Source organism: Triturus cristatus, chromosome 7, assembly GCF_964204655.1.
Source record: "Triturus cristatus chromosome 7, aTriCri1.1, whole genome shotgun sequence".
In the NCBI taxonomy this organism is placed as follows: domain Eukaryota; kingdom Metazoa; phylum Chordata; class Amphibia; order Caudata; family Salamandridae; genus Triturus; species Triturus cristatus.
Window position 1 is genome coordinate 1,605,641,416 of NC_140590.1, and position 25,825 is coordinate 1,605,667,240.

The window sequence follows — 25,825 nt, forward strand, 5'->3', positions numbered from 1 at the left end:
AATATCCCCAGGCGTCCGGCTGGATCCGGAAAGATTTTTGTAGCAATACCCCTTGCGCGTCGCTAGGCGCCGTCTGCGGCTCCGCGTCCGTCGTCAGCGTCGTGCGCCGGAATGACGTCGTCTGAGTACTTAGACGCCGCCCTCGTGCGCTGACGTCAGTTCTTATACATAGCTTTCCGTGCCAGGGACGCTGAGCCATGCAAGAGACCGACACTGGTGCCAAAAAATCTAGGGCCCTGAAAGGGAGAACCTTAACCCTAGATGTCGGTTCACAGAACGGGGAGGCTGGGTGGGTCGGTGAGGAATCTAACTAATGTTTCTTACAGATACATCGTTACCGAAGGTAAGTAACTTGTTAATCTGAAAGAAACATGTTAGTTAGATTCTTCACCTTAGAATAGATACCCCAGCAATACCAACCCCGGAGGTGGGCCTGCGAACCAAGATCACACCAGAAAGTCCTGGAGAACAGAACGGCCAAAGTGGCCATCTCTCCGGACTTGGCTGTCCAGGCAATAGTGCTTGGCGAACGTATGCAGTGAAGCCCACGTCGCCGCCTGACAGATGTCCTGCAAGGGGACTCCCTGTCCCAGGGCAGTTGTCGCCGCTGTGGCCCGGGTGGAATGGGCTCGCAGCCCAACAGGAGGGACCTTTTTCGGCAAAGAATAGCAGTTTAGTACACAACACGACCAATCGCGAGATGGTCTGTTTGTGCACAGCTTTACCCTTCTTCGCACCTACATATCCAAAAAAAAGTTGGTCGTCCACCAGTAGACTGGTTTGTGCGGGCCAAATAAAATGACAGCGCACGTTTTGGGTCCAGACGGTGGAGCCTCCATCTTTTGAAGGAGGCGGAAAGAAGGTGGGCAGCGTGACCGATTGCCCGATGTGAAAGGGAGTCATGACTTTAGGAAGGAAAGGAGGACGGGTCCGGAGGACAACCTTATCCGGATGAACCGGAAGGGAGCCTGGAGCTCACTCACCCGCCTAGCGGAGGTGATAGCCACCAGGAAGGCAGTTTTCAGAGTCAGTAGACGGAAGTGGACAGTTGTGAAGGGGCTCAAAGGGAGCGCACATCAAAAGTAAGAACACGGTTCAAGTCCCACTGTGGCATTACGAATGGAACAGGCCCCCATAACGCTAAGGATGCCTGGCCTCCACCTTGGGGGTGCCCATGAGTGGACGCCTCACAGGGAAAGCCAGGATGGGTTCCACTGCGGTATTCGTACAAGTGCCTTGAGACCCTTGCGGGTGAGTAGTGCGCTATACAAGTATCAATTTACAATAGGAGGGAACATATGATTAATGTTCTTGAGAAAACGGGAGATAACAGGGGACTTGAAAAGGGAAGGCTGATCAGGAAGCCTTAAGAAAGCAGAGATTGCAGCAAGATAACTCTTCAAGGTGCCCAGAGCAGAGCCCTGCTGGGCCAAAGAAAGAAGAGGAGAACCTCAGAAAGGGGGGCAGAAAGGGGATCCACAGCCTTTGCTGTGCACCATGCCACAAATTTGTTCCACCGGCAGGCGTATACCGTCTTTGTGGAGGGACGCCTGGCTGCCAGAATAACATCAGACTTCAGGAGGCAAGTCAAATGGCATCAACTGCCGCCGCTCAATCTCCACGCATGGAGGTGGAGGCTGGACAGGTTCGGGTGGAGGACCGTCCCCTGCTGCTGCGACAGAAGGTCCTCCTGAAGAGGCAGTCGTATCGGGGGATCGATGGACATACTGAGTAGCTCGGGATACCAGTACCTTCGTGCCCAATCCGGAGCCACCAAGATGACTTGGGCCTGGTCACGCCTGATCTTCTTCAGCACTCTGGGCAGAAGTGGTATAGGCGGAAAGGCGTACAACAGACCGCAACTCCACTCGTGACGAAAAGCGTCTCCGTGCGAGTGCCGCCTTGGAAATTCCAACGCGCAGAACTGCTGACATTGGCCGTTCTCTTCGGTGGCGAATAGATCTAACCAAGGCTCTCCCCACTGCCGAAAGGGACCTTGCGCCACGTCCGAGTTCAGACGCCATTCGTGATCCATCATGCACCGTCTGCTCTGGCGTTCAGAGAGCCCGCCAGATGTTGAACCACCAGGGTGATGCCCTCATGTTCCAGCCATGTCCAGAGGCGCAGAGCCTCCGGACAAAGGGTCCACGACCCCACCCCGCCCTGTTTGTTGCAATACCACATGGCGGTGGTGTTGTCCGTGAACACCTGCACAACACTTTCCCGGACAGAGGGAAGGAAGGCTTTCAGTGCAAGTCGGATTGCCCTCCGCTCCAATAGGTTGATATGGAGCCGAGTCTCCGCCGGAGACCAGAGTCCTCTGATCTCCGCCTCTCCCATATGGCCCCCCATCCCAGGAGGGATGCATCCGTCACTACGACATGCTGTGGTTGGGGTAGGGAGAGGGATCTGCTGCTGACCCAATCGCGATTCGTGAGCCACCACTGCAGCTGGTTCACAGTGCCCTCCGAGATCAGGACCTGGTCGGACAGGTTGCCGCCATGCTGGGCCCACTGAAACTTCAGGTCCCACTGCAGAGCCCGCATCCGCCACCTGGTGTGAGGTACCAACAGGATGCAGGAAGCCATCAGCCCCAGAAGCTGCAGCACCAACCTGACCAAAACCCAGGACAAAGGCCGGAAGATGGAAATCAGGGCCTGAATGTCCCGGACCCGCTGTTCCGGCGGATAGACCCGGAACTGCGCTGAATCGAGAACCGCTCCGATGAAGAGGAGCTTCTGGGAGGGACTCGGGTGCGACTTGGGCACATTGATGGAGAACCCCAGCGAGTGCAGGAGGTCGGCCGTAGTCTGGAGGTGGGAGACGACTTGCTGGGGCGAGCCCGCCTTCAACAGCCAGTCGTGGAGATGGGGGAAGACTGGAACCCCTGATCTGCGCAGATGAGCTGCGACCACCGTTATCACTTTTGTGAACACCCGAGGGGCACTGTTGAGGCCGAAGGGGAGCACGGTGAACTGAAAGTGCTCCTGACCCACCGTGAACCGCAGGTAACGCCAGTGGGCCGGCAGGACGGGGATGTGAAAATAAGCGTCCTGCAAGTCCAACGCTACCATCCAGTCTCCAGGGTCTAGGGCAGCCAGAACCTGAGCTAAAGTGAGCATCTTGAACCGGTCCTTCCAGAGGAAGGCGTTGACGCTCCTGAGGTCCAAGATAGGGCGTAGGCTCCCTTTGCCCTTCTTGGGAACCAGAAAGTAGTGGGAATAACAACCACGACCTACTTCTGGACCAGGAACGCGCTCGACGGCCTCTTTGGCCAATAGGGCCGAAACTTCCTTTCGTAGAAGATGCAAATGATCCCCCCGACATACGGTGGTTCAGCGGTGGCATGGCTGGAGGGGTCGTCTCGAAGGGGAGGGAGTAGCCCCTTCGGACGATTTGTAGCACCCACCTGTCCGACGTAATGGAGCGCCAGTGGAGCAGGTGATGGCGAACTCTGCCGCCCACTGGCGTTGAATGGGCCTGAAAGCTCGGACTAGGAGGGCTTTGAGGCGGATGCTGCCGGGGTGGATGTGGACTGACCGGCACGTTGACCTCCAGTACCGCCTCGGCGGAGTCCGCGACCACGTGCAGGTTGGTTCTGCGGCCGGTGGCTGGGCGGACGTGAGGAGGCGCCCCTTCCTTGGCCACGAAAGGCAGAAGTTTGGGGCCGAAAGACCCAAGGACTTGGCCGTGGCCCGAGAGTCCTTGAACCGAGCCAGCGCACTGTCCGCCTTCTAACCAAAAAGGCGAGTGCCATCAAAGGGCACGTCCATGAGGGAACTCTGGACATCCCCCAAAAATGACGTGGACCTCAGCCAGGCGTGACGCCGAAGCGCCACCGTGGTGGAAATCGCACAACCCAGCGAGTCCGTGGTGTCTAGTCCACACCGTATGGCATGCCGTGCTGCATCTCGACCGTCAGCAAGTGCTTGAGTGAGACGTGGCCGGGCCTCCACCGGGCACAAGGGCAGCACGTCCTCCACCGTATCCCACAGAGAGTGGGAATAACGGTCCAACAGGGAAGCGGTATTTAAAGACTGCAGTCCCAAACTCAGGGACGAGAACAGCTTCTTGCCAAACTGGTTCAACCTCTTGATTCCCGATCCGGAGGAGCGGACGGGAAGGAGGATTGGGAGGTTGAGGCCTGGATAGCCAGACTCTCGGGGTGGGGTGTTGGGAGAGGAAACTGGGGTCGCCCGGAGCAGAGCGGTGGCGCCGGGCAATGTTCTGGTCCACAGGAGGGACTGTGGAGGGCTTGGACCAAGTGCCCTGCAGAACGTCAATGAGGGCCTCATTAAACTGCAGCAGAGGCTCAGTGGAGCTTGCTGTCGGTTGAAGGACCTCAGTGAGGACGTTAGTCCTCACGGCCGCAGCAGGCAACTCCAGCCCGAGGGCTTCGGCCGCCTTGCGCAGCACCACTGAGAAGGCTGCACCCTTCTCCGAGGCCACAGTCGGAGGAGAGCTGAAACCAGGGTCCGGGGAGGTATCCAGACCGCTGGCATCCCCCAATTCCTCTGTCCAGTCCTGAGAAAGTTGGACCTGAGCGGCCATAGGGTCATCATACCCCTCCCAGTCGCCCTCGTCATCCGATTCCCGATAAACAGGAGGAACGATCGGAGCCGGGCAGCAGATGAAACGTTCACCAATCGGCGCCGGCAGCGGTGCCGCGCTGGCGTCTGGTCCGGATGGGCTAAACTGGGGAACGACTGCGTCGGAGTTGGAACCGGTGTCGGCGCCTGCGGAGGAGGCGTTGTGAGGTCGACCGGCACCGACCAAGATCCAGGCCTGGATCCCTCGGGGACCTGCGGCATCTGGGCCGGAGCCGTCGGCACGCGAGGTCGCCCAGTCGAACCTGCGGGGCCCGAAGGCGCGCTTACAGGCATCGACGGTGGAGCCCGGCCCTTCATGGCCGAGAGGAAGGCACTGACTTCTGCCGGAGTCGCGTCAGTCCCAGGGACCGGCGGGTATGGGGGACCACTCTGACCCTCGGCCGAGTCTCGCGAGGGGAGTCCGAAGAGCGATGTTGTCTCTTGGACTTCTTGGAGTGCTTCGACTTACCTGAAGACCCCGACGAGCGATGACTATGGTTGTGGCTCCGCGATCGGTCCTTGGACCTCCACCGGGACCGAGAGCGGCGCGGAGCCGAGTGCCGAAGCTCGAAGCTTACGGGACCGCTCCCGCCTAGCTTTCAATGTTTAGGCCTGACAGTCGGGGCACGACTCCGCGTCGTGGTTGGCCCCCAGGCAGTAAAGGCACCGGTGATGGTGATCCGTCACCGACATCAGGCGATGACTGGCGTCGCAGGCTTTAAAACCAGGCATCCTACCGGCACCAGAGTCTAGTCGAGAGACCAAAAAGTTAGTCAAAAAATGACTAGGGGTAAGCTCTTCCCGGATCGGCGCTTACTGGTGCGGAAAAAGAACTGACGTCAGCGCGCGACGGCGGCGTCTAAGTACTCCGTCAATCCGGCGCCGACGAACGCGGAGCCACAGACGACGCCTAGCGACGCGCAAGGGGTATTGCTACAAAAATCTTTCGGATCCAGCCTGACGCCTGGGGATATTCTAAGGTGAGGAATCTAACTAATGTGTTTCTTTCAGATCACTAAAGCTACAGAATCGCTTAGATCCACTGCTACTCAACACTATTTTTTTTTATTTGTAAAAGATTTTTATTGTTTTCGCACATAACGGTACAGTACATTAGATGTAGCGAAGTCGTTCCCCAGCAGTAACCAGCACCCCCCCCCCCCCAACCCTACATCCAATCCTCCCGCAGCGCCTCCACCCAAGTTTCCAAGTCCGACATCCCTAACCCCGATATTTGCTCCCGAGTCCCTCTCCTCAGTCAGTGTCAGAGGCTTCATCTTCCTGTGCTTGCGGTGGTTCACATATGCCCCCTCTGTATTTGTTCCATGCCCCCCACACTTTATTCCATTTTTGTGGACACCCCCGCCCGATGAACACCGATCTCTCGGCCAACATAGCCCTATCCATGTCCCTTCCCCATACAGACAGCAGCGGTGCCTCTCCCAACACTGTCTATTTTTATTAAAAAATGTATTCATGAAAGGTCTACCAAACCCAAACATTCTATGGAATGTGAGGTGGTACGTGTATAGAAAGCGAAGAAAGACTTCAGCTAGCTGCAGGCCTGGGTGCCTTCCCAGTAAGCATGCTGTCTTGTCTCAGGAGTGTCTTACTCATTTATCGTGCACATTAAATAATGTGATTCACTTGGCCTCAGCTCATGAGTGATTAACTCTTTCTAATGTTGGCAGGTAACACCGTGTACAGACGATAAAATGATGCGAAAAAGAAGTCTGCTGCAGCCAAGACTGTAGATGGTGCTGCTATGGGACCGGCCATTCAAGACTTGCCCTCTTTGGGGGCACGCAAAAAGCAAAGCCGAGACCACGAGAGCAACGAAGGAATGTTAATGTAAGGACATTAGATATTTTTGTATTTGATAACCTGTCTGCTGAACACCCACTCTATTTTTTCTTTTGTCAAACATCTGTTTATTGAAAAACGAAGAGGTTTTACAGCTTCATACAATCAGGCACCCGGCCTCGCATTTTATCCCGCGTGCAACCCCCTGCTAACATGTATACAGTCTCTGAATGTGCAGGACCTAAGATATAAAATTGCTTTTTTGCAGGGCTTGGATGCGCCAAAATTACATTGCATAACTTTAAGAACATCCCCCCCCCCCCCCCCCTCCCCTGTGGTGGAGAAGCTGTGTCTTGGCATATCCTTGCTCCCTACTGAGGCCTTGCGCGCGGAGTGACTTCCCTCCATGTGTCCCCTGCAAAAGCCTCCTTTGTTAGCGATGGGATTCCCTTTTAGGTGCCTTAAAACTGAAATAGGTGCAAGCCTCTCAGTGTGGGAGGGCAGACCGCCAGTGGGAGGCCCTTTGTTAGGTATATTACCACTGGACCCCACTTATATTAACGTTTTTTATAGTTATCCCTGAAGATGTCTGCCATCCTTTCCATCATGCTGATTCTCCTTAGCCGAGAGTACCATTGTGCCAGCACAGGTGCCTCCTTCTTCCAGTTTGCCGCTATGGCCTTTTTGGCAGCCCCCATACATGCCCCCATGATTGCCTTATCTGCCTTGGTTTGGTATTCTAAAGTGTCGTCTGAGTCCTAGGAGGGTCGCCTCAATCGTGCCCGGTAAGGGAACTCTTTTATCTGAGCCAGAATCTCCTCCCAGAATGGTTTGATGGAAGGGCAGTCCCACCAAATGTGGCGGAAGTCCCCCAACAGGCCACATCCCCTCCAGCAAAGGTCTGAGGTGTGGAGAAAGAACTTTTTGAGTTTGGTAGGGTATAGAAACCAATCAAATAATGTCTTATAGTGAGCTTCCTGTATGTCTAGCGTGTGGATTGTGTTTAGCGATGTCGGCCCATAAGTGTTTTTCCATTCCCCTTCAGTCACTTTTCTCCCTAGAGTCATCTCCCAAAAGTGAGTATATCGCGGGCTCTGTGTACTGTGTGGAGACCAGAAGGCCATATAAATACGAAATTACCCCTCTTGTGGTGCCTGCCTTCCTCACAAAGGATTCTACCGGGGATCGCTCCCGGGTTGCCGCCTCCCTTACTGATGAATGGAGTGCCCAGTGTTGCAGAAGGTAGTGGAAGTGTTCTGCTGGTAATACATTAAAATCCTGCTGGCAGTATTCGAAGGTTAGAAAGGACCAAGCATCCCCCCCTCCTTCCAAACATCAAACGGCCTGCCTCCAAAGCCGGCGGGAACTCTGCGTTAAAATGTATGGGGTGTATGGGGATGGAGAAGGGGTCCACCCCTTGCCACGAGTCACCTCATCCCAGATCCTGAGTGGGGTTTGAGTAGGGGTACTTAAGTAAGCATTGTGGGGTCTGTCTTTTTTGGGCTTCCAAAGGACGTCCCATATTGTCCTACCCACTATAGCCCAGTCCATGTGGAGCCAGTGCTTGTCTGACTCCTGCATGTACCATTCTGATATCACTCAATTGGGCTGCTCTATAGTATAGCCCAAAGTCTGGTAGTGCCACACCCCCCTCAGACCTTGGCTTCCTCAGTATCTGGAAGGGTAGGCTAGCTCTCCCACCCTGCCAGATGTACCTTAGGATCATGCAGCGCACCCCCGGTAGAAAGTCCATCTCCAGTTCAATAGGGGGTACTTGAAACGGGTATAGCATTTTAGGGAGTACGGTCGGTTTGACTGCGTTTATCCTCCCCAGCCAGGAAATAAACAGCGGTTTCCACTTCTTCAATTCCTGCTGTATTTGGGAAAGTAAAGGCGGAAAGTTGGCTTTGAACAGGCCCTCTAAGCGAGGGGAGATCTGGATCCCTAAGTATGTTGTATTTTTGGCAAATGGGAACTCGCCCTGAATCAATACCCTCTCCCCCTCCGTCAAAGTCCGATTCAAGACGGAAGATTTAGTCAAATTAACCCTGAAGCCCCCGGCCACCTTGAATTTCCTCAGTTCCCCCTGGAGAGCTCGTAAGGAGGTTCTGGGGGATGTGAGCATCAGGAGGACATTATCAGCGAACAATGAGACTTTACGTTCATCTCCCCCAAAAGTAATCCCCTGGATTTCCGCTGTTGCCCGGAGCTGAGCAGCTCAATGCTCAGAGCAAACCATATTGGGGAAAGTGGGCATCCCTGTCATGTGCCTCGGCCTAGTGCAAAGGGGCTCGAGCTCACCCCGTTCACCTAGACTCTGGAACACGGGCTCCCATAGTTAGCTCTGATCATTTTAATAAACTTTTCCCCGAATTCGAAGCGTTCCGTGAGAAACTGGTAGTGCCAGTCAACCCTGTTAAAGGCTTTCTCTGCGCCGAGTCCTACCAACACTGCTGGGATTTTAAACTTTGACACCTTTTCTATGAGGTGCAATTTCCTGCGTATATTGTCATGTGTTTGCCTCCCTTTTATTAATCTGGATTGGTCCGAGTGGATAATGTCAGGCATTAAGTCTTGTAAGCGGGCCGCTAGGATCGACAAATAGTTTGGCGTCTAAATTAAGTAGTGCTATTGGTCTATAGGAAGCGCAGTGTTGTGGATTCTTCCCTGGTTTTGTTATCACTGTAATCAGTGCCTCCGCCATGGACGGTGTCACCCCCGTCCGGACTCTGTCGTTCAATAAAACTGTGATGTGTGAAGTCTGTTCCGATGCGTATGTCTTACAGAAGTGAGCTGTTAGTCCATCAGTCCCTGGTGAATTATAGGGCTTTAAGGCTATGATGGCCTGTCTCACCTCCTCTTCCGTTATAGGTTCATCTATCTGTCCTTTCCAGGCGGCCGAGATCTGAGGCAGTGCCAGAGGGGCCGTAATCTGACTCTGCTTGAATGTTTGGGGGGAGGGGGTAGCTCTATATAGCTCTTGGTAGAAGTCTCCAAAAATATTAGCTTGAGTCTGTACTTCATGTACCAACTCCCTGTCACCTTTGTTGATGCCCCCGATATATTCTCATTCTTCCCGGAGCTGTCTTGCCAAGTGGGTGCCCACTTTGTTGCCCTGAGCATATGCATTGCGCTGTAGCCGCAGAAGAGTGAATTCAGCCCTCTTGATGTATATTGCACCTAGCTTCCCTTTCAGAGCTCTGTTGGCGCGACAACTCGCCTGGGAGTCTTTTTGAAATCGCTTTCTGTCTGGGCGAGGGACGCCTCTAACTCTACCCTTTCCTTTGCCCTCTGCTTGTTCAGAGCAGACACCATTGCAATGCATTTTCCCAGTTGATTTGGGGAGATGTATCCTTTGGGTCAGTCATCAGAAAGTAGTTCCTGATTTCCACCCTCAACTCGTCCCTTAGCGCTCCATCCTGTGTCAATGAAACTGGAAAGTACCATCTCGGAGGACCCTTCGTCCTCCCCCAGTCGTAGGCACACCACGACAGGGCTATAGTCTGACCGGGATGAGGGAAGAATATATATATATTTTTTTTAATTCTTTTTTTTTAACCATGTATTTATTAGCTTTTCATAAAGTACATGCATTACAGCAAGCACGAGGATCATATAGCTAGGACAGAGAAAATCAAATATCGCATATAAAGGTACGATATACAGAGGCCATCAATCAAAGATCTAGGGCAGCTACATGGATGATCTTACAATTACAGAGGAGTGACAATTATTCAAAATAAGGCAGCAACATGATAATGTTTTAGCCAATACATTCACAATGCAGCGACAGGCTGTAATAATTGCAGAACAGGCACAAGTCCATTGCAGGAAACCAAAGTGATTCCATATGTTGGCCATGTGAAGGCGGGGTAGCACATACATACAAATATGAAACTTGGGAAGCAGGAATAAGCTCTAAAACAAATGCGCATCATTGTCGGAGTGTTCCAATAAATGTCTGTAGCGGGCCCCAAATATCACGTGGGCGGGAAGCTCGTGGGAGCATTTCAGCATAGGTACAGAGTTGATCCTGCCAAAATATCATATCCAACAACCAGTCTTTAAATTTGGGCGCTCTACCCCTTCCCCATCTACAAGCTCTTCGATACTTGGCATAAGTGAGGAGGAAGGAAAGATTTATGATGTTGGGCAGTGATTTTCTTGGTATACCCCAGTAGGGCCACAAGTGGAGATCGTGGGATGGGCAGCGCAGTCATAGCATCAAGGGCAGTAAGGAAATTGCTCCAATAAGTGTATGTCTGGGCAATCCCAAGCTAGGTGCAAAAAATCGTCATTTTCCCTGTTGCACCTATCACACCTAGTAGTCTCGTAACCCTAATTTGTGAAGTTTAACCGGTGTATGATGGCTGCGATGCAAAATCCTGTAATGAATAATTCGAAGCCGGCTGTTTGAGGAGATATGTTCCGTCTGTTTACAGCAAAACAGCCATTATTCGTCAGTGATGTCCTGTTCTAGTTCCAACGCCCATTTAGTGCGCGCTGCACATGAAGGATATTCTGCCTCATTATATAGCATGTGGTAAAGTGCAGAAACTAGGTTTGAAGTAGAGGGTGTCCGCAAAAAATGGTGACCAGTGTCGCAGGCTCAGCAGGGTATGTAGGGGAGCTCGCCTGGATACCGTGACGAAGACCGGCATAAATAAATGTGTCCATAATGGACGGAGGTGGATCAGGACATAGTTGTTGAAGCGTACGAAACTTCACATTGATATACAGGTCTCCCCAGCAATTAGGTTTCCTCTCACGCGCCATCTTTCTGAAGAGGCCCTCTTGCAACGAGATATCTGGGTGATAAGTGAGTGGCAGAAGAGGAGAACATAAGCAAGGTGCAAGCATATGATCACGGATACAGGACTATGCCATAAATGTATAGTCGACTGAGGAAGGACAACGTGTCTGCAAATATTTGACCTCCGTATCCCACCATTTCAGTGGGTAGTCCATGTCGAAGGGAGTAACAGTCAGGGGGAATATCTGTGATTTGGACCAGTTGATATGTATACCCGGTAGGCCTCCAAGTTTGACAAATTCCCGCAGTAGGGGAGTATGATTATGAGATGGGTCTTTGATATAGAGAGTGACATCGTCTGCATATAATGAGATCAGTATCGGGCGTAGTAGACCCCTGAGGCCTATATGATTGTAGAGTTGCCAAAGTCTAGCGGCAAGAGGTTCCATAACTAAGGCGAAAAGGAGGGGAGAAAGCGGACATCCCTTACGGGTGCCACAGGATAAGGAAAACGAGGCGGCTGTATGGCTGTTGATCAAGACTTTCGCTGTGGGTGCAGTGTACAGTAGACGAATCCACGAAATGAAGCCTTTCGGACGGCCCATATTCTGCAAAATGAGAGATAGTCCCACTCCACAGAATCAAAGGCCTTTGAAGCATCGATGAATACTGCCACTACCTTCAGCCTGGGGTCAACTGCCTGCACAATGGAGAACAATGTTCTAAGATTATGGGATGTGTCTCTTCCTGGGAAGAACCCAGACTGGTCCGGAAGCACCAGCTTGTCCAATAGTCTGAGACGATTTGCCAGTTTGGCCAGAATTTTGGTGTCTGTATTTATAAGAGATAGCAGCCTATAAGATTCACACTGGTCTGCGGGTTTGCCCGGTTTCAGCAATGACGTAATCCATGCCTCTCTCATTGTTGTGGGTAAAATCTGCACCTCTTGGACCTCTATAAAAACCTCTTTCAGCACAGGGAGCAACTGGTCAATGTTTTATAAAAATCCGCGGGAAGGCCATCTGAGCCTGGAACCTTCCCGGACGTCATTTGCATTATAGCTTCACGTAGCTCGTCATCTTCAAAGGGCGCCGCTAGGAATTCGCGCTGAGAATCCCCCCAGCCAACCAAGAGTTATGTCCTGAAAATGGGGAGTAAAATCTGAGGGAGATGAGCGCTGTGAGCGATAGAGGACTTTATAGTATTTAACAAAGACATTAAGGATATCAAGACTGTCCCTGTGTCGGTTTCCATCCCCATCCACTACGTCCAATACATAATTAGAGAATCTAGGTTGCTTGATGGCATCCGCCAGGGCCCGTCCCGGCCTCTCTCCCTCCCCCATATCTGTTTGTGCTGAAGTACCGTCCTCTTAACTTCGCCTCTCTAGCCGAAGTGTCACTATAGTCTGTACGTTTTTCACAGAGGGTAGCCTTTTTGCATCCAGAGTTAGCCTCCCACATATTCCCTTCCAGAACCTTTATCTCTCGCTCAAGGCATCGCAGTCTATTCCTGATGTCTCTCAGTACACCAAAATGTTTTGATATACAGACGCCCCTAACTGGGACTTTAAAAGTCTCCCAAAGTATACCCATCTCTTCAACAGTACCCCTGTTCCTATCAAAGAAGGCAGTGATCTCTTCCTGCAGTTCCTCCTGAAACACAGTATCTAATAGTGCCTCGGTATGAGTCTCCAGCAGCGTGGAGTGACAATGGAGTTGGGGCATTAATTCAAGGTACACCGGCGCATGATCTGAATGTGTACGGGCTAGATGGGCGATAGTACGAATCCAGGGTGTCACCCCCGGGAGCATATCCAGTAGTCCAATCTAGACGAGTTGGAGTGACCTGTCGTGTAAAAAGTGCCTTCTCTAGTGGTAGGATGGACATACCTCCACGCATCAACAAGGCCATGTTCTTCAAGCAGGCCAGACAAGGTCTCTCGAGTGTTAGTGTAGTAGTGGGGGAGGGGGTTAGAGCGGTCCAGGGATGGGCAAAGCAGTATTGAAATCCCCGCCCCATATGACATGTGTGGAACCTATTTTCAATATTTGACCCCAGAGGGCGGTGAAGTAACCGGGATCACCTGTGTTGGGACCATAACTGCAAACGAGAGTGACTGACTGCGCAGCCAGCGTAACCCAAAGTATACAGCTTTGGCTATAAGCATCACTATATGTGCCTCCCACTATGAATGGCGTATCTTTCTTTATTAGTAGAAGTGTGCCGCGTGAGTAGGTCTAATAAGACTAATAGACACATATATAGAGGCCCATTTCGTGCCGCAAAAGGGAGGATGTCCAGGGGCCATATGTGTTTCCTGAAGCATGGCTTTTTGGATGTGATGCCTGTCTTAAGTAAGCTAACACCTGACGGTGTTTGCGAGGATCACAAAGTCCTCTGACGTTCCATGTGAGTAATTGAAGACCAGGAAGATCAGTTGGTGTAATCTCTGTAGTGTTGGCAATGATACACGCTGAGGCTGCAGATATCGCACATGAGTGTATCCATGCACATAATGATGGCTCTGTCTAGCTGTGACTGTCCAATATGTTCGAGAATATTGAAGAGTATCCCCACCCCAAATCCTCCCCCTTTTAACAAAACATTGCAACAAATGGTCCCCGCTGGGACACAGGACAACCCTTACCACCCCCTCCCACATCGACACCCCAATCGTGCCGGCATAGCATAGCCCACCCGAAAAGTGAAACAAAGACATTTGAGTCGATACAACCAACCGAGGCCAGTAAAAGGATGATAGTATATAGCAATGAAAAACATGCGAAAATAAAATAAAAAACCAGTAGCAAAGGGGAGCTCCCATAGGGGGGGCGCCAGGGGGCAGTATTCCCTTCGCGGGCCTGACTCTATCTGCAGCACAATCCCTAGGTGTAAACCCATAGTGGGTAAGAGTGGTACAGGGGGGAAGGGTGCTTGGCAGTGTCTTTTACGTCTACTTAACTTGTGGCAAATAATACAAATATATAATCTGGGTCCCAAAAGGTAAGAAATTAGTAAGGGCACTTATCTGTTCATGTCTGTACAGTGGGAACAACATAGTAAAAGATACAGTTGTACGCAGTCCTCCTCCACCGGGGACGATGTAGCCATTAACAATGTCCTAGCATACAGTGAGCATGAGGCGATATAAGTAGACACGGCGCATATCAGGTGGACATCATGCGCTCAGTCAGCCATGTAGAGGAGAAGGCAATCTAGAAGCACGGTTACGGCGTGGGGAGCGTCTCAAGAAGTTTTTCAAAACGTAATCTACCTGTTGTGGATTCGTACAGAAGACATGCTTCCCATTATACGTCATTCGGAGCCGCACGGGGTATAAGAGCATACTCTATCTGAGCCTTCCGAAGCTTTTGCTTTACATTGAGGAACTTTCGGCGAGCCTCCTGAACTGCTAATATGAAGTCCGGGTAAATGGTGTATGTGTTGCCCTCAAATTGCAGTGACTTCTTCAGTTCACGGGCCTTCTGCAGTGCCACATCGCGGTCCCGGTAGTTGAGAAGACGCGCAATGATGGGTCTTGGAGCTTCTCCTGAAGGGGGCCGTGGGCCCAAGGAACGGTGCGTGCGTTCAACCACCAAATGCAGCGCGAAGGTGTCTACCCCAAAGGAGCTCTTCAGGAGGCACTAAACGTAGCCTTCCATTTGTCCCGTATTCGTGCTCTCCGGAATACCCAGGATACGAATGTTACGCCGGTTTCTGGCTTCGATGTCCTCATTCTTAGCCGCAATGACTTTCAGGAGCTTATCCATATGAGCCACTTGTGTCTGCATTCGATTTGTAACATCTTCATTGTCAGATATGCGTTTTTCGGCCTCCTTCAATTACCCATCGTGTTTATCGACTTTCTGCACCAAAACGTTGAGCCGATTGTTCATAGTATCCATCTTTCCCGATAGTATCCATCTTTCCCGATAGATCTGACAGGCTATGTTGCACCGCTATAAGCAACGTTTTAACATCATCCTCCGAGGATTGTGAGGCGGATTGTGCGTGGTAGATAATTGCGGATTCAGCATCTACAGAGGTTGACCTTGTCGCAGTTTTTTTTTTTTAGATTCAATAGTTAAGCTGGCTGACGGCCGTCGGGCTTCCCCCACCGCCGCCGCCTGTCATGTAGGCAGCGCCTTCGTGGAGAGAAGCAGGCACCCAAGTAGCGGCAGGGAGGTTCAGGCCTCGAGCTTGCGAGCCTATGTAAATCTGCGATGGCTCGGGTGTACCTTGAAGAAATTAGAGAGTCTGTGGCGCCCAGATGGAAGTGGAGGGGACCGCTAGCACTATGGAGGGCTATCTCCCGATCATGCAAGGTCTTCTCCAATGCAGAGTTCTTCTTGAAGGAGTGTCACCAGGGAAGGCTATTCAGGCTGTAAATGCTATGCAAGTCAGAGGGCCATGTGAACGCAGTGTCAGTGTGGAGGGCAAGAATCAGATATTTCTTTCTGTATTCAGTGATAACACTCCAAGAAGGACCAAGAGTATGTTCGTTTAACGTTGCAGTGGGTGCGTGGATGATAGCATGTCAACATCAATTCACTATGTGGGTTGGCCTATAGCACGTGCACAGCCGCCGCCGTAGGGGGCCCTGGGAAGCGCCCGCTGTGTTCAAGAAGCCAGCTCCACGTACAGAGGAGTAATTCAGGAGATGATTTGTAACATAACAAGGGTACCCCTAATATAGTTTCCTATCTTAGGGTTTTAAAGTAATTACTACTGAAAAAATATATATAGGAAACAATTATTAAAATAAATGTGGCGATGTACCAATAGATCAAAATCCAGAATCAAGCATAACTATCACACTTGAAAGTTCGATTGATAATTCATTCTTTAATATTTTTGTGAGGTTATATACTTTTTTGGGCTTTTCTTTTTCCTTATTTATCCAATACAATACTCATGTAAGTAACATTATGGCTTCCTAACACAATATAACAGGATTATACAGGATTAATCCATAATTTACAATTCATCAGACATTTATCTTTTCTGTTTTCAATCGTATTGCAAAATATGATACAAAATTAATACATAATAAACATGGCTATTTTCATCTATTCCAGTCTACGCGCGTTTCGGCGATCAGCCTTCCTCAGGCAGCCATGATATTCAAGAAATCCTAAAGCATAATAAAGAAAAAGAATAATCTATGACCAATTGTACGTCTACCACATATTCAAGTGCACTTTATATTAAAAAAAGCCCTATGTCGATCCTGTACATATATACATTTATACATTTTTATACATTTCGATTTTGTCTCCCGATTTACAAATTGATTTTTGGATAATAATCCTCTCAGATAAAAAACCTGCCTATGTCTCAATCAAACATTACTACAATTTTAATCCATTCTCATAGCTTATGCTTACATCAGAAGTATTGCGCCCATAGCATCTAGTGACCCAGTATAGATAATGAATAATCTCATATCAGTCGCTTCATATGCTTAAAAACAACTAGAGACTTCAACATAACCATTGAACCAAACTAACTATTAGCTTCGTAGTGGATTATCGGTGTTACCTGATTGATACTGAATATATCTGCGATCAAGGTTTCCTCTGCGCAGCAGATGTTATATCCATCGCTATACTTTTGGCGGCGTTTTGAATGACCGCGTACTCTATATCCAAGCGTTGTTGTTGAAGTTATTCTACTGAAAAATGACCAATAAAACAGATTGGCATAATGTTTATCACGGGAATGAAACCTAAGGTTACCTATCCGGATAACTGGGAAACACTTACTTAGGGCAACGAAGTTGTTGTACGCGTCTTTTCGTGCTGTTCTAAGCTCAGCGGAGAAGTACAATTAGGGTGACTCCCTTGAGAACCTGCAGCGTGTTTACACGGGTTCTAATCAGGAAAATATAAAAAGCGGTGGGTTTTAGTGCGTCTAGTCTAACCTCGTTTCTATAGTTTAAACCTTTGCACACGCGTTGTTGTTCTCTTACCCGGTTCTAGTCGGATGTTTTCGTTTCATGCCGCTTGTATCGTCTTAGTAGTACAATCTTTCAGCGACGTGTTTAGAGGTTAGTGGTCAGATTCAGCCAGACCTGGGAACATATGATTGATGTAAGTCAATATGCTCCACTTTTAAGAGTCTTAGTTTGTTGCGTTACGCTTAAAAACGCGCAGCTAATTCGCCGTAGTGGTCGCGTTACACTCACCTCCCCGTTACCTTTCTCCCCGTTACCAGCCAATCATAAAGGTAGAAAGGGGACTGGGGGTTATAACGCTGCATATATACTCGGACATGCTCAGCCATTGGTCAGTTCACTGTAATATTGACCATCTGGTAGGTTGGCAATCAAACCTCCGTTTAACCAACCATAAGGCTAGGGAATGGTATGTAATGGTGGCAATGGATGTTTAATGCGTTCATAGCGTTATTAAAGTACATAAAACGCTCAAATTAAAACCTCCAGTTATGTGAGTAAGTAAACCCATCGTTCGCAGCTTTTTAATTGCACCATAATGAACATCAGTGGTAACAAGATGTTCACTGGCAAAAATGGCACTAGTTATATCGTATGGCTTGGCTCCATGGTATCTCACTGTTCAATCCTCTCTTATAGGCGTCCAGTGAGAATATCCAAAACACTTCTCTCCTTTTTCGGATCTCAGTGCCTTGTGTTCCACTCATGTTGATTTTTTCGAGGATCAGCCATCGTATGTCTGTTGCAGTGTGTCTGTGCTCGATAAAGTGTTGGACCAATGGCGCTTGTACCTTCTTGTTTTTAATCGCTGACCTATGTTCCGTCAAGCGAGTTGCCATTGACCTTGATGTCTCTCCTACATATGGTCTTTCGCAGGGGCACAGAATAGCATAGATAATGTTGGTGGATTTGCAGTTGGTTAGACATTGTAAGTTTATGTTAACTCCGTTTATGGAGTATTGTCTAACTTCCAGAGCTGACTCACAAGCTAAACACGACATGCATTTGTAATTTCCTTTCACAGTGGGTAGGCCACCAATTGTAGTCTGGATAGTTGTAGACATCTTTTTTGGCATTCGTGATCTTGTTACTAGATCTTTAAGGTTTTTGTTTTTTGCGATACGCAAACATTAGCCTAGGTAACTTTTCTGATTCTGCTCTTGTCGCATTTAAAATATGCCAGTTAGCATTGATAATCTGGCATATGTTGCTATTCATTGTACTATGCCGTGTCACCATCACAAGTCGGTTCTGCTGTTTGGGTTTTTTTTTTCTCAATAAGCTTTGACGATCATAGTATCGAGCTCTCTTGTATGAGTCTCGTACTAGTCTTTTGGGATATCCTCTAGATATGAATTTTGCTTTCATTATTTCTGACTGTTGATCATAGTCACTGATGCTAGTACAATTCCTCCGAAGACGGAGGAACTGTCCAAACGGGATAGTTGTTTTTTGCATACTTGGATGGTAGCTAGAGAAATGTAACAATGTGTTACGAGCTGTGGGTTTACTAAATAAATCCACTGATAACATTTGTCCTTCAGATTTGATATTGACATCTAGAAATTCAATGTTCGACTTATCACTTTTTGCTACGAACCGGATATTTGTATCACACAAGTTCAGCCATGATACAAATTGCGTTAAGTCTTCCTCAGTACCATTCCAGATATAAAAGACATCGTCAATGAATCTAGACCAACTTGTGGTAGATTCACTAAATGGGGCCACTTCATTGTAGATGTATCTCTCTTCATAATGTGCCATGAAGATATTGGCCACAGTTGGCGCACACGAAGCCCCCATACTTACTCCTTGGGTCTGCTGAAATAACGACCCGTTAAACTCAAAAGTATTCTCTTTGAGCACTATTTCCAAACATTCTAGTATGAATTGGGCTGGGCACTCTATATTGTAGGTTTCAATAAACCACCTTACGGCTTCCAATGCTCCCACCTGGGGGATATTGCTATAAAGGGCCTCAATGTCCATTGTGACCAGAAACTGAGTGTTCTGGTCAAAATGGATTTGTTCAACTTTGTTAATAATGTCGGTGGTATCCCTTATATATGATCTTATTTTAGGGACATGTGGACGCAGCAGAGCGTCAACATATTTTGATAGTGCTTCTGTTATAGATCCAATGGTGGTAACAATGGGCCTATAGGGGGGGTCCATTGTGTTTTTATGTATTTTTGGAATTCCATATATTGAGGCCATTTTTGGTTTGGCCACATTCAAAAAAAATACATTCTCGCAAATGACCCCCTCTTCCAAGGCTCGGGTGGTCAGTAGTAATTCAGGAGATGTACATGATGCGATATGGGCCGCCACACAGATCCATCACGCTTGGGTTTGCAGGTTAGTGGAAGCGCCGCATGAGCCCGCAGTCGCACGGCAGACCCCCTGCCAGGCCCACACAGCAGGGATGCGCCTCGCAGCCACAAGTTGTAATCTGGAGCAGTTGCGCACTTCACAGTCCTTCCGCCGGCACTTAGGTTCACAATCAGCACAACGGGGAACCAGCAGGGGAGATCCAAGGCACAATATAAGGTTTCCCAGGCGATTTAAAAGCCAGCAATAATATCGCGCTGCAGGCTACTACAGTTCTCGGCGGTCCGTCACTCTGGAAGGATCCAATCTTCCACAGCAGGTAGGAGCAGTGGAGTGGAGTGGAGTGGAGTGGAGCTCCGGTCCCGCCAATGGTGTTGGGGCCTACCACCTCGTGGCAAGCTGCGGATCTCAATTGAGCACAGCAGCTGAGTCGGGGCTCCAACATGTATGCCCGCCTTGGCCCCGCAAGCAAAACTGCCTCACCACCGGAGCAGGAATGCCTCGTGAGGCCCAATTCTTGGCCCAGAGGCAGTGGAGTTAGTCCGGACCCAGGAGGTAGTAGTGGAATTTGTCGCCATAGTAGAAGTGAGGATAAATGTTGAATAAATGCACCAAGCTTCCTGAGCCTCACAGGTGTGCGAGCATCTAGCGCCCCCTATAACGGAAGAATCTTGGCTCCTTGGAGAATATCCCGTAACCCCTGGGACAGGAAAATATAGTCCAACCAGGAGTAAGTCTGGTGGATGTGTGAGATGTGTAATTTTTTGTGGTCGGATAAAGAACCCTCCATGTGTCCTAGAGTCCCAAGTCCTGGAATGTGTGCTTCAGAGTGTTGGGGAAGCTGCCGCCTGACACTCTGTGGGTGCTGTCGTCTGTTGGGTGCCAGGTCAAGTTAAAGTCCCCCATCATAATTATCTGTCCCTCTGCGAAGCCCCCCACCATATCTAGTAGTGTCCGTATAACCGTTGCTTGTCCAGTGTTTGGAACGTAGACCGAGACAAAGGTGACCTTTCTCCCTCTGAGCTTCCTCTTTACCAAGATCCACACGTCCCTCCCTGTCCGTCTTTATCCCCTCTGGTTGGGATTTAGTGCTGTTATGGAACATTAATGCTTCCCTGCTATGTTTTGATTTGACACATGAATGGTAAATCAATGAGTAACTTTTATGCCAGAGTTTTATTTCTTCTGCCCTTTTAATAGGAGTCTCTTGAAAAGCCTTAACCTAAAATTGGTGGTCCACTAAGTACTTCCAGATCTTCAGTCACTTGGACCGAGAGTTACGCCCCTTTTACGTTCCACGAGGCAATCGTAAACACCTCGCTCTTGCCCGTAGTGTCTCCAGTCGTACCCAGTCTCCCGCACTTCCTGCGACTGCTGCTATTAAGGAATCTCCTTTCCCTTCTCATTCCCAGAGCTGCTGCAGGGCATACCCTCCTGTATTTTCTCCCCCTTGCTTTTCCACCACTGCCCCCATAAACTCCCCTTTTAGAACAGTTAACCAACAATTTAGAAATGACTAAACCGGGAACGGAGGACCCCCTGGGGCCCCGCTGTGACATTGTTCCAGGCCATGGGCGTTCGGCATTGGCCTCGGCCTTAGCCCATCACCCCACTCACATTTATGAAATTTGCAGCGTCGCTGTTCAGATATATAGATCAGTTTTAAATCAGTGCTTTCCGTGTCGATGTGGATAGCCATTGTGCCTTCTGCTCAAATGGCCCTCACAGATCTAACCTGTCATTGAATGTCTCACACCTCAGAGCCCCCTCCGACTCAGGGCCCTGACTTTAAGTCCAACTTGTGTCTGAATTGCCGCACCTCTCCCTCGTGGGTCAGGTCTTAGTTTAGCACCCTCTGGGGACCTCCCTCCAAGATGTTGCTCTTTGTCGTGTCGCTTCTCCTGCTCTTTCTGCCGCGGTTGATATGCCGTCCTCCGGCAGTGGTAGGCCCAGGATCTCTAGCTCATCACTGAGCTCCGTGACGTAGTTTGTTCTGATATTCGAAGGCCAGCCCAAATGGGTAAGTCCATGGAGATCTCACCTGGTCGCCTCGCAGTTTGTCTTTGAGTGCCATGCAGGTCTGACGTCTTTGTTGGGTCGCCTGCACCAGATCTTGAAAGAGAACGGTAACCCTGGAAGAAGACTATCTTTCTTTCTGGCTTCCTTCAGTATGGTTTCCTTTACTTTGAAGGAGTGGAGCTTCACTAATGCCCCTGGTGCGCCTCCTCTCCCCAGGGGTGGTTGGCCCAACTCTGTGCGCTCTTTCTATTTTGATCTTCATTTGCTTGGGACCAAGGCTCTCCACGAAGAGCCCCTCTACGAAAGCCTCCAGATCAGGCCCCTTCACCCCCTCCGCCAAGTCTGAGGATATATGTGTTGTATTAAGTGGGATACAGGATACCTATATCCCTGTAAGGAGTGCAAGCACCACCTTACCCAGACTACAGTAGTGGTCTGGTGGTGTCATTTGGTATGGCTGTCCTAGGGGTGGCACAATAAGTGCTGCAGCCCCTGGTAGGCCTCTGAGGGACCCATGCCCTGGGTACCTAGGGTACAATCTACAAGGGGCTGATGGGGTGTCCTCAGTATCCAATTGGAAGGTACCTAGGGTACTCATATCAGTTTTAGGGAGGAAGCAGATAGGCTGGAGTCGTGGATAGCAGGATCCCAGCCAGACTAGTCAAAAACCATCCAAATACCAGGCAAAAAGTAGGGAGCAACCATATAGTCAGATTCCACCTTCCTACAGGTGCTGTGTGCGCATGCTTGTTGCAGCCTGAGACCCTCGTAAGCAGTGCCCTGTGATCGTGGGCACCTGGAGTCCAAGCGAGGATCAGCGACGCTGTGTGCGGGTGCTTTTTGCAGCCTGAACCTTTTGTGAGGATTTTCCAGTTATTGTATGCACCGGAATCCAAGTCAGTCTCCACAACGCTGTGTGTGCGTGTTTTGTGCAGTGTGAGAGGGAGAGAGAGAGGGGGGAGGGGGAGAGGGGAAGAGGGGGGTGGGAAGGAGGGGGGGGGAAGGGGGGTGGGAGGAGGGGGGAAGGGGGGGAGGGAAGAGGGAAGGAGGGGGAGGGTAGAGGGGGGAGGGTAGAGGGGGGTAGGAGGGGGGAGGGGAGGAGGGGATAAAGGAGAGAGGGGGCGAAAGGACTCTATCTACGCACGGCGCGTACTCGCATAAAAGCCTCCTGCGGAGGGGACAGACAGTCGTCAGCCATGGGTGATGGATTCACGTCCTCATCACACGAGTGTTCATGGAATCTGCTTAACATCATGTGGCTCGTCGCCAGCGCCCACCCCACCCCACCCCAGCCTTCGAAGCACTCACCGCACTGTCCTTCATGACCAGCCGCTTGTAGGAGACCATGAGGGGGGTAGATGACGCGTCGGAGATAGGCCTCGTCCTTGGTGTTGTCATACTGCCACCGCGCGTCCAGCACGTCATGCATGGTCACCATGTTCTGTGCAAGGAACAAGGACTGTTACTTCCTTAGACCAGGGCACCGCTCCAAAGCTGCACCCCATCTGCCATCGGACAGTGACGCACCCCCAAACAACCCCCAGAATTACCAGGCAAGCTTGCGACGGAACAGAAATGAGTGCCGAGAGGTTTAGAACATCCAGTAACTAGATGATGAATTTCACACCCGTGTTACATTTTAAAATGTGCAATAATAAGGGAGTGAGCAGTGCATTTATCCGGACACGCGGATTGGTGACGCAATCAAAGAATATGCAAGCTATTTCACAGAAAGGCGGAATGGGCCATAAATTACCCTGCTCAGTAAACGGAACAAATTTGTGTCCTAATTTAAGTGGGAATTGCTGTAACGATCCCCAGCTGCCCAAACACCCCAAGTGTAGGCCGCAGAGCAACGGAACGGAGCACTGCACCCTGCTCGAATGTAGATACTGCTCTCGTCAAATGAGTATGAGCCCTTGCTCCCAAAGGCTTCCCTGCAGCCTGATGGCAATATTGGATTGCACTTGAAATCCATCGAGAAATTCCTCTTTTGGAAAGAGGATAGCCCATTCTGGGTGCACTGAAGGATACAAAAAGCTGTGATGATTTGCGAAAAGCCTTAGTTCTTTGTAGATAAAATGTCAGACATGGATGGATATCCAGCGAATGGAGAGTCCTCTCCGCTGCAGTAGTCAGTTGAGCAAAGAACCTCTTCTGGATAAGAGGCTCATTCAAGTGAAAGTCTGATGGTACTTTGGGTAAAAACTTTGGATTAGTTCAAAGGACTATCCGATCCTCTTTGAACTGTAAAAAAGGTTCTTGTATGGTCCGGGCTTGAATCTCCCCCACTCTCCTGGGCGATGTGAGCGCCAGGAGAAGAGCCACCCTTCAAGACAAGAATTGAAGCTGGTAATTGACGTTGTGAGGTGTCTTTTCCCTGACGACCTGTTCTTCCTTTGGGGGCAGATTTACAATACGCCCCTGACTATTGCTGTTGAACATACTGCTGACGGTATGGTTGGGAAGATGTAGCGGAAGAGGGTTATTTGTATTGTTGGTATCCTTCTCTGTAGGATGGAAGGCATCTTGCGCTGGCTCCTCTAAAGGGCACTTTCTGCTATTGTAGTGTCCCTAGAGCCTTTGCTGTATCGGTATTCTTCTTGATATCCTACAGCGCATCATCTATATGCTTTCCAAATAAAGCTTCTCCATCGAAAGGAAGGTCCAGGATCTTATTTTGGACCTCCGGTCTAAATGATGTTGCTCGTAGCCATCCTGACGGCGCAAAACCGCTGCATGTCCCAGCGATCTGAAAGCTGTAGTTGCAATATCCATCACACAATCTATTACTTCTGCAGAAGCTCCCTCTCCCTCCTGGAGATTTTTTTTTTACCTCTGGTCTACTTTCCTCTGGAAGCTGATCCATATATGGAGCCAGTACACACCACATCTGTCTGTCATATCTGCCAATATGGCAAGGGCATTAGCCGCTCTGACCAACAGAGCTAACATTGAGGAAAAACGCTTACTGTTGTTATCTAGGCGTCTGCCTTCTCTATCCGGCGGTGTTATGGGTGCCGATGGATTTTTGGATTGCAGTTGAGCTGCTTGGAAAATAATGGAATCCTGTTTGGGATGGTCCACCAAACAGGCTGGAACGTCCTCTGGGGCCTTGTACTTCTTTTCCAACCTGGAGAGTACTGGTGTTACTGTTACTGGTGTCTTCATGACCTGAAGTCCTTCCTCCATACGTGACTTATCGGGATGGCCCTCACCGACTTCCTATATGGTTCCTTAAAATCATACAAAAACACTGTCTGGGTAGCTGGCATAGGTAGGTTAAACCTTTTGGCAGCTCTTTCCAGTAAGTTATGAAATCCACCAATATCCTCTGGTGGTGAGTCAACCAGTAGCGTAGAGAAAGAAGAGTGCGTGGGTATGAGGCAGTCATCACATTCCTGATTAGGATCAGTAATTTCTCCCTCCTCTTGGTTGTCCTCTGTAGTAACCAGATCCTGCTGAGACAGTGGTGGATGCGATCTCTGAAAGGGTTCCGCCAGCACAGCTTGACCCCACATCGGAGTAGATGGTATAGAGCATGGGCGAGGAGCTGCTGATGGCATTTCTTGAGATACAGGAGTAGGTGGAAATCTCTTCCTGTAGTCAGCCAACATAAATTATAGGACCGTCCGTAAAGAAGACTGCATGCAAACCACTTCCACCTGATAACTCTGGTGGTATTGTTCCTGAGGAGGGAATTGATATTCGCCATATTCCTCATCAAAGTTGTCCTCCTGACACTTAACGTGCAGCTGGGATGGGCTACTATCATAGACATTAGGTCCTTTATCTTCCTCAGAATCCTGCTCTTCTAGCAGGTGAGATGGCAAAATAGGCTAACTTTGCTAGGAGATGTGATTTCAGGTGTAATTCTCCTCTTCCTAGCACTTTCTGACTTGTCTCGAGTTTCTCCCTCGTCGACGAGATCACCGACGACCGCGTTGTTGCAGTTGCAGCTGTCCGTGGTAACTTTGAAACCATCGGCGACGGTCCAGCCGTCGGCGATGACGTGGTTACTGTTGTCATCGTAGCCGTCGACGACCACGTAATCTGAGTCCACTCCTTCGCCTATGATACTGACATTGAAATTACCATTGATTGTGACAAAATCTTCGTCGACGGAGCTCCCTCCGCCGTGGACGTCGAGGCCTTCTTTGGAATCAGGTGAATTTCAACCTTCATGGACAAAGACTTAAATGGTTTCTTTGACGGTCCCGTCGGCGAGGAGTATTTCGTTAACAATTTTACTTCAGGAGGCACTGAATAAGGCTTTTTGAAGGAGTGCCTGACCTGAGGGGGTGTCTTAGGCGGCTCAGAACTCAACCTTTTTAGCAGTTTTATCCCCCAAAGCATGTATCACTTTCC

At 49.7% G+C, this 25,825-nt stretch overlaps 1 protein-coding gene across 4 annotated transcripts in view; it reads left to right on the forward strand.

Annotated features, from left to right (window-relative positions):
- FAM217B (family with sequence similarity 217 member B) overlaps positions 1-25,825 on the forward strand; it is a 249,242-nt gene that overhangs the window by 91,644 nt on the left and 131,773 nt on the right. For all 4 annotated transcript variants that reach the window (XM_085619473.1, XM_085619470.1, XM_085619471.1 and 1 more), the window contains one exon: positions 6,281-6,440. In XM_085619473.1, the coding sequence (XP_085475599.1) occupies positions 6,355-6,440 (86 nt within the window). In that variant the 5' untranslated portion in view covers positions 6,281-6,354. The remainder of the gene's footprint in view (positions 1-6,280; positions 6,441-25,825) is intronic.